This window comes from Halichoerus grypus, chromosome X (assembly GCF_964656455.1).
Source record: "Halichoerus grypus chromosome X, mHalGry1.hap1.1, whole genome shotgun sequence".
NCBI classification, from domain to species: Eukaryota; Metazoa; Chordata; class Mammalia; order Carnivora; family Phocidae; genus Halichoerus; species Halichoerus grypus.
Window position 1 is genome coordinate 121089521 of NC_135727.1, and position 15468 is coordinate 121104988.

Below are 15468 nucleotides of genomic sequence, written 5' to 3' on the forward strand. Positions count from 1 at the left end.
CTTCACTGAGGTTTTCAGATATTTTTTTTTTCATCATAGAACTCCATTCCTGACAAAACCAGGATGGCTAGGTGGACAGATTGTTCTTTTAAATTTCTTTTCATTTTGGTATTTCATGATCCCTCAGTGTTCTTGGAACTTTTGCATAGCTCATATGAAGTATCCACTATTCATTTTGCCCACGGTGACTCCCAGTAGTTCCACATACCTGTTTCTCTGTTTCTGCAATGAGAATAATATTTTTCCTTTCTTCCTGGGGACACTATAAGCAACTATTATATTAGGGCAGAACATCATATCTATAAGCACTTTAAGTTTGTGAGAAAGACCAGAAACAAAAATCCAAGTTACCATTGTCATCCAACTTACTTACATTGTGGTGCAAAAATGGCAAGACTCTTAGGGAAGTTTTGTGGCACACTTAGCTTTATTGAAATTGAACAAATATTTTTAATAATCCCTTTGACAGCACATGTAAAATTTAAGTTTTTCATTATATTTTTACAGGTTGTCTTTTATCTGAGTAAGCAAAAATACGTCTTTTATTTATTTTTTCTTACTTAAAACATGTAGCCAGGATTCAAACCACGTAGCTCTGGTACCAAAAAGGCAACAGGTTATGAAAATCACAGTACAATTTTAAAATTCTTTAAGTTAGTTAAGGATATTTAAAACAATATTCACTTGATTGACAGTAGAAATCATGGGTCATTTGACATTAGGACTAGTAGTTACACCTACAATGAGAGCAGAAATGGAAAGTTCAAGCTAATATGAGCTACACCATTCAGGACACACCATCTCCATAAATACTGTGGCCGAGAGGTTGCAATGGCTAAGTCACACTTGAGCAGTTAAAGTCACATGTAAATATAGCTAAAGCGAAAAAAATACAGTGTGCTGATCGGGATCTAAAATAAAATGGGCATTTATTTTTAAGAGGGTATACTATCAAATCAGTTATGACACACAATTTAAACCCCCAAATTACATTTAGGAAAGAAAAATAATATTAAATTGCACACCTACACGGACAGTAAAGTAGAAATCTGTTCTTTGTGGTTGGTGTTTATTTTCTGTTGTTTTTTTCTCAATAAGTAGAAATAATTTACGACCCACAAAAGGATTTCTCAGGTGAAACACTAATTACAGACATTGTAAAGAACTGTAGCTCAGACTCTGTGGCTCAGAGTACTTGTTTTAAAAACGAGGCAGCATTTTCCTGAAAAAGTTTGGTCCTTGACTCACTATAGGCTAGTCACTATGGTCAGATGGTAAGCATTTTCCGTGTGTGTGTGTGTGTGTGTGTGTGTGTGTGTGTGTGTGTGGTCTAAGCTAACTTTTCAGTACCAGAATTAGTCAAAACCAGACCAAACCAAAGACAAATAGCTTTCGAGAACTTGACCTTGCATATCATGTCTAATTAATACATCATCTGAAAGAACAATGCTAAAGACTATGAAGGGAATTATGCTCACATGATTCTGTAACACCTTAATTTTGTGCAAACATTTTCCTTCATTGCCCAGATAACTTATCTTTATTCATGTAGGTGCCAGGAAACCTGCTCTCATGATCTTCCCGCCCCCCTCCCCCGGTCTCCTCCTCTGTCAAAGTGATATAAAGACAATTTCACTGTGTATTTACAAGCACAACAGTTAGGCAAGAAAGTCCAGGGTCTGAAGGGCACATCTATTTCTTGTGAACATCTTCATGCCGAATGATCTTGTATGTGATCCAGTAAAAGATGTTGAAAATGAGGAAGGCCAACGGGAAGGCAGCTCGAGATATCGTGTCAATCCTTTTTGCCCGGTCCACAAACTTCTTCTTGATGGCATCTGCATCTTTTGGGGGTTGTGGGAGTGGGTTGGCAGGTGTGGCCTTGACAGCTGTTCCATCTTTCACTTGGAGGCAGTGACCCATCCCATAACCACTGAAATTAAAACGACTTTCACGAGTAACATCTTCTTCCTGGGAGAATAAAGACAGAGGAAGCACAGATTGATTGTCAGTCAAATCAGATGGAAGATGCTTAAAATTCTTCAGAAGTAAAAGGATAAATCACAGTTAACTGGTAGTGTGGGAGGCTTTTGGAATGTGGAGTTCTCTTTCAAGTTCAACTCAATTATTCATGGAACAGATACAGTTTATTAACTTTCAGGCTGAAAAATTAAGAGTAAGAATAACGACTTTGTGGTCATTTTAATTAACAAACAGAAACACTTACATTATGTTCAGCACTGACTTTCCCAAAATCTAGTTTATTGATCCATAACTTTGAATGGACTGTTTTAAAGCCAAGCCTCCAGATCCAAATATTATACTCTACATCTATATAGAGGACCATTTGTTCATTTACTCACTTACACATCATTCATTCATTCAAAAAATCATTTACTGAATCCCTGCTATGTACCTGGCCTTGAGCTAGGAAATTTTAGAAATTGTAAATTTTTCCTAAATTTAGGAAAATTTAGCTAGCAAATTTGTGGCCCATTCACAGCCTAGTTCCTTCCATTAACATTGGCTTTAATGTTAATGTTAGACCTAAGATTAACCCCCTAAATGTATACCTGTTTCCTCTCCAGTCCTCTAGTTCATCTCAGCTATATATCAGAGATTAAACATTCACTATGTGGTGCTGAATATTTCTACCATGGCTAATTGTCTGGTGTCAATTTTTTTTAGGCAATCTAATTTTTTAAATTGTTTTTTTTTAAGATTTTATTTATTTATTAGAGAGAGAGAAGGAGCAGGGGGAGGGGCAGAGGGAGAAGCAGACTCCCTGCTGAGCTCGATCCCGGGATCCCGGATCATGACCTGAGCTGAAGACAGATGCTTAACCGATTGAGCCACCCAGATGCCCTAATCAAGCGTTTTATTTTCTTTCCTGTATTGTGAGCATGCAGTATCATATTAATGTCAAGTGTGCAATACAGTGATTCAGCGATTCTCTACATTACTCAGTGCTCATCATGATAAGTGTACTCTTAATCCCCATCACCTGTTTCACCCATCCCCCCACCCACCTCCCCTCTGGTAACCATCAGTTTGTTCTCTAGAGTTAAGTCTGTTTCTTGGTTTGTCTCTCTCTCTCTCTCTCTTTTTTCCCTTTGCTCATTTGTTTTGTTTCTTAATTTCCACATATGAGTGAAATTATATGCTATTTTTCTTTCTCTGACTGACTTACTCACTTAGCATTATACTTTCTAGCTTCATCCATGTCGTTGCAGATGGCAAGATTTCATTCTTTTTTATGGCTGAGTAATATTCCATTGTGTGTGTTTGTGTGTGTGTGTGTGTGTACCTATATATATCACATTTTCTTTATCCATTCATCTATTGATGGACACTTGAGCTGCTTCCATAACTTGGTTATTGTAAATAATGCTGCTGTAAACATCAGCATGCATGTGTCCCTTTGAATTAGTGTTTTTGTAATTTTGGGGGACATACCTAGTAGTGTGATTGCTGGATCATATGGTAGTTCTATTTTAACTTTTTGAGAAACTTCCATGCTATTTTCCACAGTGGCTACACCAGTTTGCATTCCCACCAACAGTGCACGAGGGTTCCTTTTTTTCTCCACATCCTCACCAACACTTGTTTTCTAGTGTCAATTTTTAACATTGATTCTTTTGTTAGTTATTTATCTCTACCATATTTAAACATGGGTCATTTTAACAGATGTCAGTGGTATTTTATGTTGATTGTTTCTATGTGAATTAAATAAAACACTAAAAAAACTGCAACCTCAGGGTAAAGTGCAAATAGCCTTAGTAGAATCAAATGTATGGAATCTTGGTGTGTGGTTGGGTCAAAATGGTGGAGTTGGAAAGATGGGATTGAAATGAACTGCTTAATAAAAATTTAGTTCTAGGGGCGCCTGGGTGGCTCAGTCAGTTAAGTGACCAACTCTTGGTTTCGACTCAGGTCATGATCTCATGAGTCGTGAGATGGAGCCCTGTGTCAGGCCCGTGCTCAGTGCAGAGCCTGCTTGAGATTCTCTGTCTCTGTTCCTCCTCCCACTTGTTCATATTCTCACTCTTTGTCTCTCCCTCTCTCTCAAATAAATAAATAAATAAATAGTAAAAATAAAAATTTAGTTCTAAATAACCATCGATTGAATCTTCTTTTGAAATGAGTTCACTGCCTTCCACAATACTGTTCAACCCCTGGGAGTTACCAAAGGCAGGGCACTCTTTATTTTGCCAGATAATACCAAGGCTTATGTTTCCCAAAACACAAAAAAACTTGGTATGAGTTTTATTTTATCGGTGTTTATTGCATATCAGTTGTGCCTTCAGCCACATGTAAAAGATATCTTGAGTGAAGTACTTGAACATAGTATGAATGAGAGCCCAACTGTAATCCAAATGGTACAGCAAGGACAAATTTATGGCAGGAAAATCAGGCCAGAGCTCTTATAATAAAGTAACTGTAAATCTACTCCTTTATAAAATCATCTCCCTGGTACTTTTATTTATATGGGATTATTCTATACAAGTTGGTTTAAGACACTCCATCTCATTTCTTAACAAAATATAATGAAGGATTTTTCATGCAACAATGAATTATTGAGTGTTGAGTCTATGGCAGGCATTTTGCTAGGTCCTCAGAAACAGTTGATGAAGTTGGACAAGAGCCCTACTTGCATGGAGCTTTCAGAACCCAGTGGAAGTGTTCAACCTAAAGACATTATCATAAAAGGAAGCTGGCTAAGAAAACCCAGCCTGACATTAGAGTACCTTGATGTGCCCAGCTATATAAGCTCAAAAATGAAGACTTTAATTGGACTCAGATTCAAATATTGAATCTGTTTTCTTTGTCTTAAAATGTGAATGATATATTTTATAGATGCAAAAGCTTTAAATAAGTGAAGTATTTAAAAATGTGGCATAAACATATTAATTATTACAATGTTATCAGAAGATTTATTCAGTACTTAGCAAGAAAGGAACCACACAGGTCATTGGGGGAGGGGACTTGGGAGTCACATGGGTTATAGCTGTCTTGAACTTTCTATTACTAACTGGTAATTAGATCTCAACTACTGAGTGAGAGAAATAGAAACAGTGCCAGTTGGTTTAGTAAACAGAGATACAGACTAGGAATTTGGATATTTGGGTTCTAGGTCAGGCTCCAAGCACTGTAAGCTGTGTTGATCCTAAGCAAGTTATTTATTCTTTAAAGACCTCAGGGGGTCGCCTGGGTCGCTCAGTCTGTTAAGCGTCCTACTCTTGATCTCAGCTCAGGTCTCAATCTCAGGGTTGTGAGTTCAAGCCCCGTGTTGGGCTCCACACTGGGCATGGAGCCTACTTAAAATGAAATAAATGAATTAATTAAATAAAGACCTCAGGGACCTCATACCAAAAATGTCAAGGCTGGACTAGATCTGTGGGTCTCAGCTTTGACTGTTGGGGAACTTTTACAAGTATATGCATGCCTGCCTCCCCTCCAAACCCCTTCCAGGCCAAATGAATTAGAATTTCTAGGGAGATTTAAAATCCAGTGACTCAAGCACCCGGCTAGCTCAGTCGGTAGAGCATGAGACTCTTAAAATCCAGTGACTCTAATGCAGAAGGTTGGAAACCAGTGACCTAGATGAGCTTTAAGGTCCAGCTCTAAAATGCTGAACCTATTCTATATTATTAAGTATAAAATTACTTTTCGAATGGGAACTATTCCTCAAAGTACATTTCCCCTTATCTGCCTAAACTTACTGTGCTGTTTTTCCTTTCCATATCTGTAGAATCTTGCAAATTGCTGTTCTCACCTCTATAAACATTTAGAAACTCATGATTAAGCATATAGATCACTGCCTGAGTGAGATAAGATTCTTTTTAAATTCCTGGATCCCTGAAGAAATAGAAAAGTTAGTTAGCTAGTAACCTGCTTTAGCATGCAGAACAAAAAGAAACCTAAATACCCACATCCATGTTTCTTTTCAGACTGACTCATTCATTTAATTTCTATAGTTTCTCCTCACATACTGTGAATGGACAGCTGAAGAGATTAACTCATTCAATTAAGTACAGAGCTAGAGTAGAATGATGCCAGGTTAGGTTATCATTAAGTTGTACATTGCCTGGCAAACTGTGGCTGCTTAATAAACATTTGTTGAGTAATGAACAAAAGGGAATTTTAAGAGGGCTTTTTCTATTCTTGAAAATACTTTCTTCATTCATTCAATGGTACTTCAAATTATGCTTCTGAGCATAGTTACAGCTAATTAAATCCATTCTTTAAAATTCTCCACCACAAAAATAAATTTGTCATAGGTAGAAATTATCCATTTAATTTTTTCACATGCAGAAGATATGAATGCTAGTTTAAGGGTCTTCTTACTTACCATTATGACTCATTCAATGCATTTTAAACATAGAACCTTAAATTATCCACATCAAAGGGTATGGTTTTGATTCAGAAAACATAATTGCAACCAGTTTGAATTTTTGTGTTATAATGAATGACTAATTGCCTTTATAGCAGGTTCAGAATAAAATGTGGTAATATGGCAAGATTCCTATATGAGGGTAAAATGGAGATGAGCTTGAGTCATGCTTAAGCTGAAGCTAAAAGAAAGAACAATCTGTAGGCACAGCTTAGTTGAACATATTAACAGGGAGAATCAGACCTTCCCAGTATGGAAAGAATTTTAGGCATATATTCTCCACTTCTTCTAATTAGCCGGGAAACCAATTAGTTAAGTATTGCTGCTGACCCACCATCTTCAGGAACTTTGAACAGTAAATACTTCTAGATCCCTCTGTTTTGTTATTCACTGATTAAATTTCCACAGAAAATGAATCATCCGAGCTTCAATACGTTCAATTTCTATATCCCACTTTGAGAAAAATCTCCTTAAATCCTATCCTGCCATATGAAGCACTGTCATGGCACTATGTAATTCATTTGAGATTTGTTATTTTATTTAATTCATGCCTCAGTTTTACTTACTGTAAAATTAACTCATTCCTGTATTTGGAATAACTCTTGTCTAGATGTGAAATTAAACCTAAAGCTCACCAGAATTGCATTGTAGTGAATTATTTGTCACAAGCAAATGATTTCAATATACTTAAAGAACATGGTATTTATAAAATGAAAGATTTTAGGGGAGCCCATAGTTCCAATTTTTCTTCTATGCCCTAGAAAGGAGGAAAGAAAAGGATTCCTAAAAACTGGTGTAGGGAAAAATTCTTTCCATCACATTTCTCAACCAGATTCTTTGATTGGATTGAGTGTCTCTTCTATAGGAATAGGAAATTCCTCAGTTGGAACTCAAGGTTGTAGTGAGCCTCAATCAGTGCAAGGACATAACGGAATCTCTGGCCCTCCTTAGGAAACAGTGTGAGCCCATGGGGGGCGCACCTGGGTGGCTCAGTTGGAGCAATCGACTCTTGATTTTGGCTCAGGTCATGGTCTCGGGGTTGTGAGATCTAGCCCTGCGTCGGGCTCCACGCTGGGCACAGAGCCTGCTTAAAATTCTCTCTCCCTATGCCCCCCCTGCCCTTCTCCCACCTCTTAAAAAAAAGGAAACACTGAGTCCAAACACAGTAGGTTTTCCCCCGCGAAAAAGACCCCTGGTCAAATGAAGGCTGGATAATATTTAATTGTAAGGCCTGCTGATTTCTATCACCTGGACTTGGGGAGGAGAGATGGCCTTGAGAAATTCTCAATTCTTGTGGCCTCAGTTTTCTCCTTTATGTCACAGGGACTTGGGGATCGATATGAATAATAAATAGTAATCATTTATTGATTATAACTATGTACTAAGCCCTTAAAACTACAGTAAGTCCTTTCACCAAACTGACCGTGGAAATCACATGCTTTCAGGGAAAATTGAGACTGAGAGAAGTTATGTGGCTTTCCAAAGTTATATTGCTAATAAATGTTGAAGCTGAGATTCAAATTCAGGTCTGTCTGATCCCAAAACTGTCTGATTCCAAAGACTCTGAAAGTCTATGATTGTTATGAATTTGTCCCTATCAAATCCCAAATGGCTTCATTGAAGATTATGGATGAAGACTCTGACTGAACTTTGTAGAACAACAAATTTGCAGTAAAGTAAACCAAATATAACCCCCTTTGTTGTTTAATGACATCTTGTAAAATGAATTAAAACTGTCAAAGTGTCATTCTGGGCAGACAGTAAATAGCAATTTTTCCAAAAGGGAAGCTTATCATTGGAGCAGCTCTTTTTCAATGCAGGATATCATTCATGTTATCATTCATTCATTTCTTGAGCACTTGCTATTCATATATTTGTATTTCCAACAAAGATTCATTGAGGACCTGTTACGTGCCAGGGGTGTGGTATGGTAGGGATACAGCAGTAAACAAGAAGACAAAGTTTCTGCTTTTTTGGAGTTTACATTCTATTGGGGAAAACAGATAGTAACAAGTAAAGAAATTATACACCCCCACACACAAACACTTCTACATATACACACATATATACATACGTGTATACACACACACAATACTCCCACACACTTACGCAGACACACTCACACACAAATAATGATGAATGCTTTGAAGAAAAACAATCAAGGTAAGCAACTTAAGAGACATGTGTGGCAGAGAAATGGATGTTTCAGATTGAGTAGTCAGAAAATGCCTAAGGAGATGCCAGGCACTGGGCCATTTGTGAGGGATCCATTGGTAAGCAAAACAGATCAAGTTCTTGCCTTTAAAGAATTCACAATCCTGAGATGAAGACAAACATAAATTAAAATAATCACAAGAATACATAGTTGCTAACTATGATAAGGGCTCTGGAGGAAAGTTATAGGGTGCTATGTGAGCTTATTAATGGGGGTCTTGGTCTCATCTGGCAAATAGGAGAAGCTTTTCCTGGAGGAAGTGATATTTCGTTAGAGACTTGAAAAAGCAAAGGCATTAACGAGGTGAAGGCAGAGCAGGGAGATGTCTAAGATGGGAGGGTCTGCTGCAATGGAGAGATGGTGGGATGGCTCCCGGAATGCGGGGGCAAAGTGGGGTGAGACAGGTTTCACAAGTGAGCAGGGGCTGGATCATATAGGGCCTTGCAAACCATGCCGCCTGCTTAGAGCTTTATTTTCAGAACCATGGGAAACAAAAGATGAATAAGACCTTGGGTTTTTTGGGGGCGGGACATAGAGAATAATACAAGACACATCCTTGAGATATGTACAAAGGTGTATTGGTGGTCAGATGCGCCTAGAGTCTCCAGAATTGGTGAGGGTATCCACGGTAATATAGCTGAGATACACAAGGCAATGTGCAAATCATCTGTGATTGCCCCCATCTGGAAAAGACTCTTTAGCTACCTATTGGTTTTTAGACTACATTCTCCATTTTCCTTTTTATTGTTATTTTAAAATTTTTGTTTCCCAATTATATTAAAAACTGGGTAGTCAGGAACTCTGAATTTTGATAGCTGATTTCCATTATTGTCTTCATTCACTGGAGGGTAAGCTCCTGAGAGTGTGCTAAAGTCATCTCTGGAGCCCTATTCTCTGGTACAGTGCTGGTCCTGTGACAGTTATTCAATAACTATGCCTGCCATGATCCTCTTGATTCTGAGTAAAAGCTCAGAAAGGATATGCTCCCTGGGAGAGAGAAGGGGATAGTGACTGTCTCTTAGTTGATCTCCCTCTCTTTGCCAATTGCAGTCCTTTCTGCAGCCTCTAAGAACTTCCATCCCTATCCCTCTCACTACAGACACAATAGCCTTGATATTGCAGAGGAGCAGAGGAAAACACTGGAACCGAATCTGAAAGACTTCGGTTGAATTCACGTCTTTACTATCTCCTAAATGTGTGGGTTTAGGAGAGCCCCTCAGACTTTTTGCTCTCCCATTTCCTCATTTTTAAAAGGAGGAAATTAGTCATTTGGCCATCTTCTGAGTTTCAGTATAGGACTCTAATGCTGGCTAGTATGTTGCCTTAAAACTGATCCCTAGCTGGTTGATATGTCTAAGAGTTATCTTCGCAACCAGAGACTAGAGAGTATGTAAATGAGGGTCTTAATGTCTTCTTCCTACCCCTGCCCTGATAGTTTCTGCTAAGGTTGGCTTCATGGGCATGCATACTGTGCAGCCACACCCGGGCCCAGTGCTTAGAAGGGTCCATACTTGGTTTCATGCTTTGCTAGAGACATCTTAAAATTCATAATATTTTTGAACAAGGGTCCCACATTTTCATTTTGCACCAGGCCCCACAAATTTTGAAGCCAGCCCTGCTTTCTGCTGTCATAGGGTTGAGGGAATGCCATTGGCCCACTGCTTCTATTCCCCGACTTCATAGTTTTCAACAGTTTCATCTCCTTAATGACCACTCCCAAGCTCCTTTGTGTGACATTCAAGGTCCCCTATGTCCTGCCTTATACCTACTTCTCTCATGGGGTTCCATGATCTGTGATTTTAGTCAACTGCTTCCCTTTGCATTAAATACCCCTTACCTTTCTTCACCTGGTGAGCTCCTGCATATCCTTCAAGACCCCACTCTGCCATCATCCCATTCAGGATGCCTATTTTTGACCCTTGAGCCTGGGTCATGAGTTTCTCCTCAGAAGCACCTGGTACATGCTTCCATAACAGAACCTGCTTCATCGTATTAAAATCAGCTGTTTACATGTCAGCCTCCTTGATGACCTTCAAGTATAGGGATGCAGTTTCTCAAAGCTTGATAGCCCCAGTACCTAGAACAATACTTGGCTGAAGCTTCCTATGTCGAATATATATATAAAGGAAATGCTTCTTAAATGAATAGTAGGAAAAAAAGTCTTTTGTAATACGAAAAATGCTTTCCTTGCTTACTTATCACGTCGCTTATTTTTGCATATTGAATTGACATAAAATTAGGGCAAATTTAAACTTAACAGTGCCACTCAAGGACTGGGGTGTTTATGGTCTATTTTTGAAACACTGTCCATTTTTTTGGTCCACTGTTAAGCTAGTAAGCAGCCCAGATAGTGTGAAAATACATAAATTTAGATCAAACTCATTAACAACCTTAGCAAACAATGTACACTCATTTGCAAAGAAAATAAATGGCATAGACAAACATGCCAGAATACAAAGAAACAATTTTTAATTTATGCATCTATTTGCAAGTCAAAATAATAATGCTAGGTAAATGAAAAGACAGTACATATTAGATATATGCAAATATTTCACCAAATAAATTAGACCTTATCAGTTTTTACCCATAGCAAAGACTAAATTTGCATAACGTTAAGGGTATCTGAGCTCACATGCCGCCCATCTGGGTGTGGTGAACAGAATATAATTCCTGTAAATCTATGGTCATCACCAAACATCGGTTTTATGTCATGAAATTCTAATTAATGGAACATTTTCTTCACAAATCTCTTAAAACAAACGAATGCATGCCCTGTGGTGCTATGCATCGTTTAGCTATCATTTCACAAAACCTCCTTCCTTGCCTGGGTCACATGTTATTTTTGCATGTCTCCATGTGAGCATAAAAGCACACAGTGCCTCTTATGCAGGACAAAGCTCACCTCCAGTAACGGGGGGGAATATGTGGGCAAGGAGGTCAGACGGGACTCAGTTGTGGTATGAGCTAGCATTCCAGGACTGAGCCTGCCACAGCCTCCAAATGCCTTGCAGGGGTTGGGGCCCAGGAATGGGGTTGGGCTAAGACTCCTGGTTATCTACAAAAACCCATCTGTCTCTCTTGTTCCAGTGGTGGATCTTCCTTTGGCTCAGGGTTTTTTAACTGTAGCCTACTGACATTTAGGACCAGGTGATTATTTGTTGTAGGGAACTGTGTTGTATGTTTTAGGATATTTAGCAGCATCTCTGGCTGCTATCCACTAGATGCAAGTAGCACCCTTCCTTCCAAGTTGTGATAATGAAAAAATGTCTCCAGACATTGCCAGACATTGTAAAATCGCCCCTACTGAAGAGGCCCTGTTTCAGCCGGTCACACATGTTGCACATGGGGAGACTGCATTTTCTGGCCTCCCTTGCGCCTGTGTGGGGCTAGGCAACATATCAAGTACCAGCAAGTCCAGTCAGCCCCATCTCCAAACCAGAATCTAGTCACTTTTAACTACCTCCAATGTTGCATGCTGGTCTGAGTCGCCCAATGGTGGCTCATCAGAATCATTCCCACCAGAATTACTGTAATAGTCTTCTATCTGGTCCCCTGGCTTCTAGATCCTCCCTCCCAACAATAATGTCAATTTTTAGGACCCCAACTCGAGGGATCCTGTTAAAATGTGAGTCAAGGGAGATCCTCATCAATTCAAAACTCTCCAGTGGATCTCACCTCACTCGGTAAAAGACAAGTCCTTGCAATGTCCCCTTTACCTCTCAGACCTTAACTCCTGCTGCTCTCCTTCCAGCCCAGGTGTCAGCATACCTTTTCTGTGAAGGGCCAGATAGTAAATATCTTAGACGTCATGGGCCCTGCAGTCTTTGAAGTATACGTCCTTTCAATGAACATGTGGAATCTAATTCTCTAAAGTGACGTATAAACTTGACTCTACTTTGGACCACACCTCACCCGCAGCACCATGTTTTTAATGGACTGGAAGTCATTATTTAAAAGTAATTGTTTGACTTCTGGCTCAATATATATAAAGCAGAAATGTTTTCACTTCATGTCAGCTGTAGTCCTAGGGAGTAGTTTAGAAGTTGATAACATGCTTCTGAGGCTTCGATTCCTCAAGAGCGAAGCAATGCCTTGTGTCTGGAAATTCTTTCCTAGTAATCTCTGTCAATTCTGGCCTAGCGAGAATGCTCAGAAGACACCCGAAATTCTAAGAAGCATGAAGGGTAACATCTTCCATCTGGAGTATGAGCTGTTCGATTATTAACATAGTTTGCCATCTGTTCCGGGTGCAAACAAAGTGAACATTGCGACTGTCTACAGAGCGCAAACTGAAGGGGATGGGTGATCAGAGTATGAGCCCTCTGCCAAACTAAAAACAAGAACAGCAGCAGCAACAAAATCACATTTACTTCCTTTCTAACTTGGATGATCGTGACTGCCAAATTCTCTGGACCATTATCAGCTCGTGTGTGTGTGTGTGTGTGTGTGTGTGTGTGCGCATGTACACACTTGGTGTCAAAAAGTGGCTTGTTAGGCTAACACATAGCTATTGTTAGGATTAGCTGTCGTTTTCCTGGCAGTGCCATTCCTGCTGAAGAGCCTGCCTTAAGGCTGGGAAAAACTACACTTCCGACAATTCCCTTCTTGCCTGGTTCCATGTTAAGGTTTGTCAGGGAGAAGAATTTGAGATATTTCAAAGGTGGGAAGGAGGCAGAGGCTATTCTATTTGGGAGTCTGTGGATGTCAGATGAGGCTGCTTTGTTAGACATAGTGGGATTCCAGATCTTTCAACGGGCTCCCATTTTATGATCTCACTTTCCAGGCTGGCTATGGTGGCTTCTCAGATTTCCCTGTGAACACCTGTTTTTCCACCCAGAGCTTCAAGTTAAAGTCCTCTCTTCTGACTATAGCCTTCCAGACCTTCATTCCTGTAGTTACTCTTCATATTCATATAAACCCTGATTTCTATATTAAACCCCTTAATATGGTAGTATGTTTAGTGTCTCTGTTTTCCTGACTAAACCCAGACAGATACAGATAATATAGGTACTTCAGGCTTATAAGTACAAAACACCTTTTTAATGCAAGTTACTATAGTTTTATTCAATTAAGACATATTAAGCATCATAATGTCCCAAACACTGAAAAGAAATAAGGATGAAAAAGACAGAGTCGTGCCCTTGAAGGCAGCAGGGGTTTGGGATAGGGGTTTAGAACATGTAGACCCGTGGTTCCCAACCAAGAGTGATTTTACCCACCAGGGGATATCGGGCAATGTCTGGAGACATTTTTGGTTGTCATAATGGAGGAGATGGTCCTATTGGCATCTAGTGGGTAGAGGCCAGGATACTACTAAACATCCTACAGTGCACAGGATACTCCACTACAGCAAAGCATGAATTATCTAGCTTGAAATCTTTTTTTTAAATTTTATTTTATTATGTTATGTTAATCACCATACATTACATCATTAGTTTTTGATGTAGTGTTCCATGATTCATTGTTTGCGTATAACACCCAGTGCTCCATTCAGTATGTGCCCTCTTTAATACCCATCACCAGGCTAACCCATCCCCCCACCCCCCTCCCTTCTAGAACCCTCAGTTTGTTTCTCAGAGTCCATAGTCTCTCATGGTTCGTCTCCCCCTCCGATTTCTCCCCCCCTTCATTTTTCCCTTCCTCTAGCTTGAAATCTTAATAGTGCTGAGGTTGGGAAACACTGACACAGACAAATGATTCCAATAGCATGTGATGTGTGCTATGGTAAAAGAATGTACAGACCAATAGGATCCTAGGGAAGGGTTAATGTTAGGCTGGAGTAATGAAGGAGAAGCTAGATGGCATCCTTTTTCTATTAGCACCATGAAATGCACTGCCTCTGGAAGATATACATGAGTGTTACAGATATGTTACAGAAAAGTGAGCCATGTCAAGAGGCAGCCTCATTTCATCAACTGAGCCTACTTTTTAGAGCAACTATACAACAGCGCAAAGGCACTTGTCTGTGCCTTTTGGCCAGGAGTCAGTATCTTCTAATATTCCTGTATTTTAATCAGGGAGGATCTGTTACAAAAGACAGAAACCTACTTCACAGTTGCTTAAATAAATGGGGAATTTCTTCAAGAAATTACTATAAAAATATGTAAGAAAATATCATGAGTCTCCAAGGATCCAGAAGCAGTGCCCTGTAAAGGAAAGAAGCCTGGGTTCTGGATCCAGAACTCCTGGTTTCAAATCTTGGCCCTGCCACTAACCAGTGTGGGAGCTGGCTAAGTCACTCAGTCCTCTGCGTGCCTCAGTCTCTTCTGCAGTAAGAGAGAAATAGTGACAACGTCCTTTAGGATTTTTGAAAGGATTCAGTGAGATACTGCACATTAAGGGCTTTTAACAGTGCCTGGTGTATAGTATATATTCAATAAATGTTAGTTATGATGGGGATATTGATGATGGTGTGAGCAGGGCCCAGGAACTCCAGTGAGCAAGTCAGGAAATGAGATCATTCTCAATCTCTCATGGCCGTTATCCTCTCCCATTATCAGCTCTTCTCCTTTCAGTTTCCTTTACTTATGCATGTTCCAGCTGGGCCAACCCAGCCTCAACCTTGTGGAGACCTTTTCAACTCAAGTCCCTGCTATCATCTTTTTTTTTTTTTAAAGGGAGAGGGAGAATCTTTTTTTTTTTAATATTTTATTTATTTATTTATTTGACAGAAAGAGACACAGCGAGAGAGGGAACACAAGCAGGGGGAGTGGGAGAGGGAGAAGCAGGCTTCCCGCTGAGCAGGGAGCCCGATGTGGGGCTCAATCCCAGGACCCTGGGATCATGACCTGAGCCAAAGGCAGCCACTTAACTGACTGAGCCACCCAGGTGCCCCTATCATCTATCATCTAATTAGAAT

General features: G+C 39.7%; 1 protein-coding gene across 5 annotated transcripts in view; it reads right to left on the reverse strand.

Annotated features, from left to right (window-relative positions):
• Positions 1 to 404: 404 nt before the first annotated feature.
• GLRA2 (glycine receptor alpha 2) overlaps positions 405 to 15468 on the reverse strand; it is a 176802-nt gene continuing 161738 nt past the window's right edge. For all 5 annotated transcript variants that reach the window (XM_078063944.1, XM_078063941.1, XM_078063943.1 and 2 more), the window contains one exon: positions 405 to 1971. In XM_078063944.1, coding sequence (XP_077920070.1) covers positions 1693 to 1971 — 279 coding nt within the window. In that variant the 3' untranslated portion in view covers positions 405 to 1692. The remainder of the gene's footprint in view (positions 1972 to 15468) is intronic.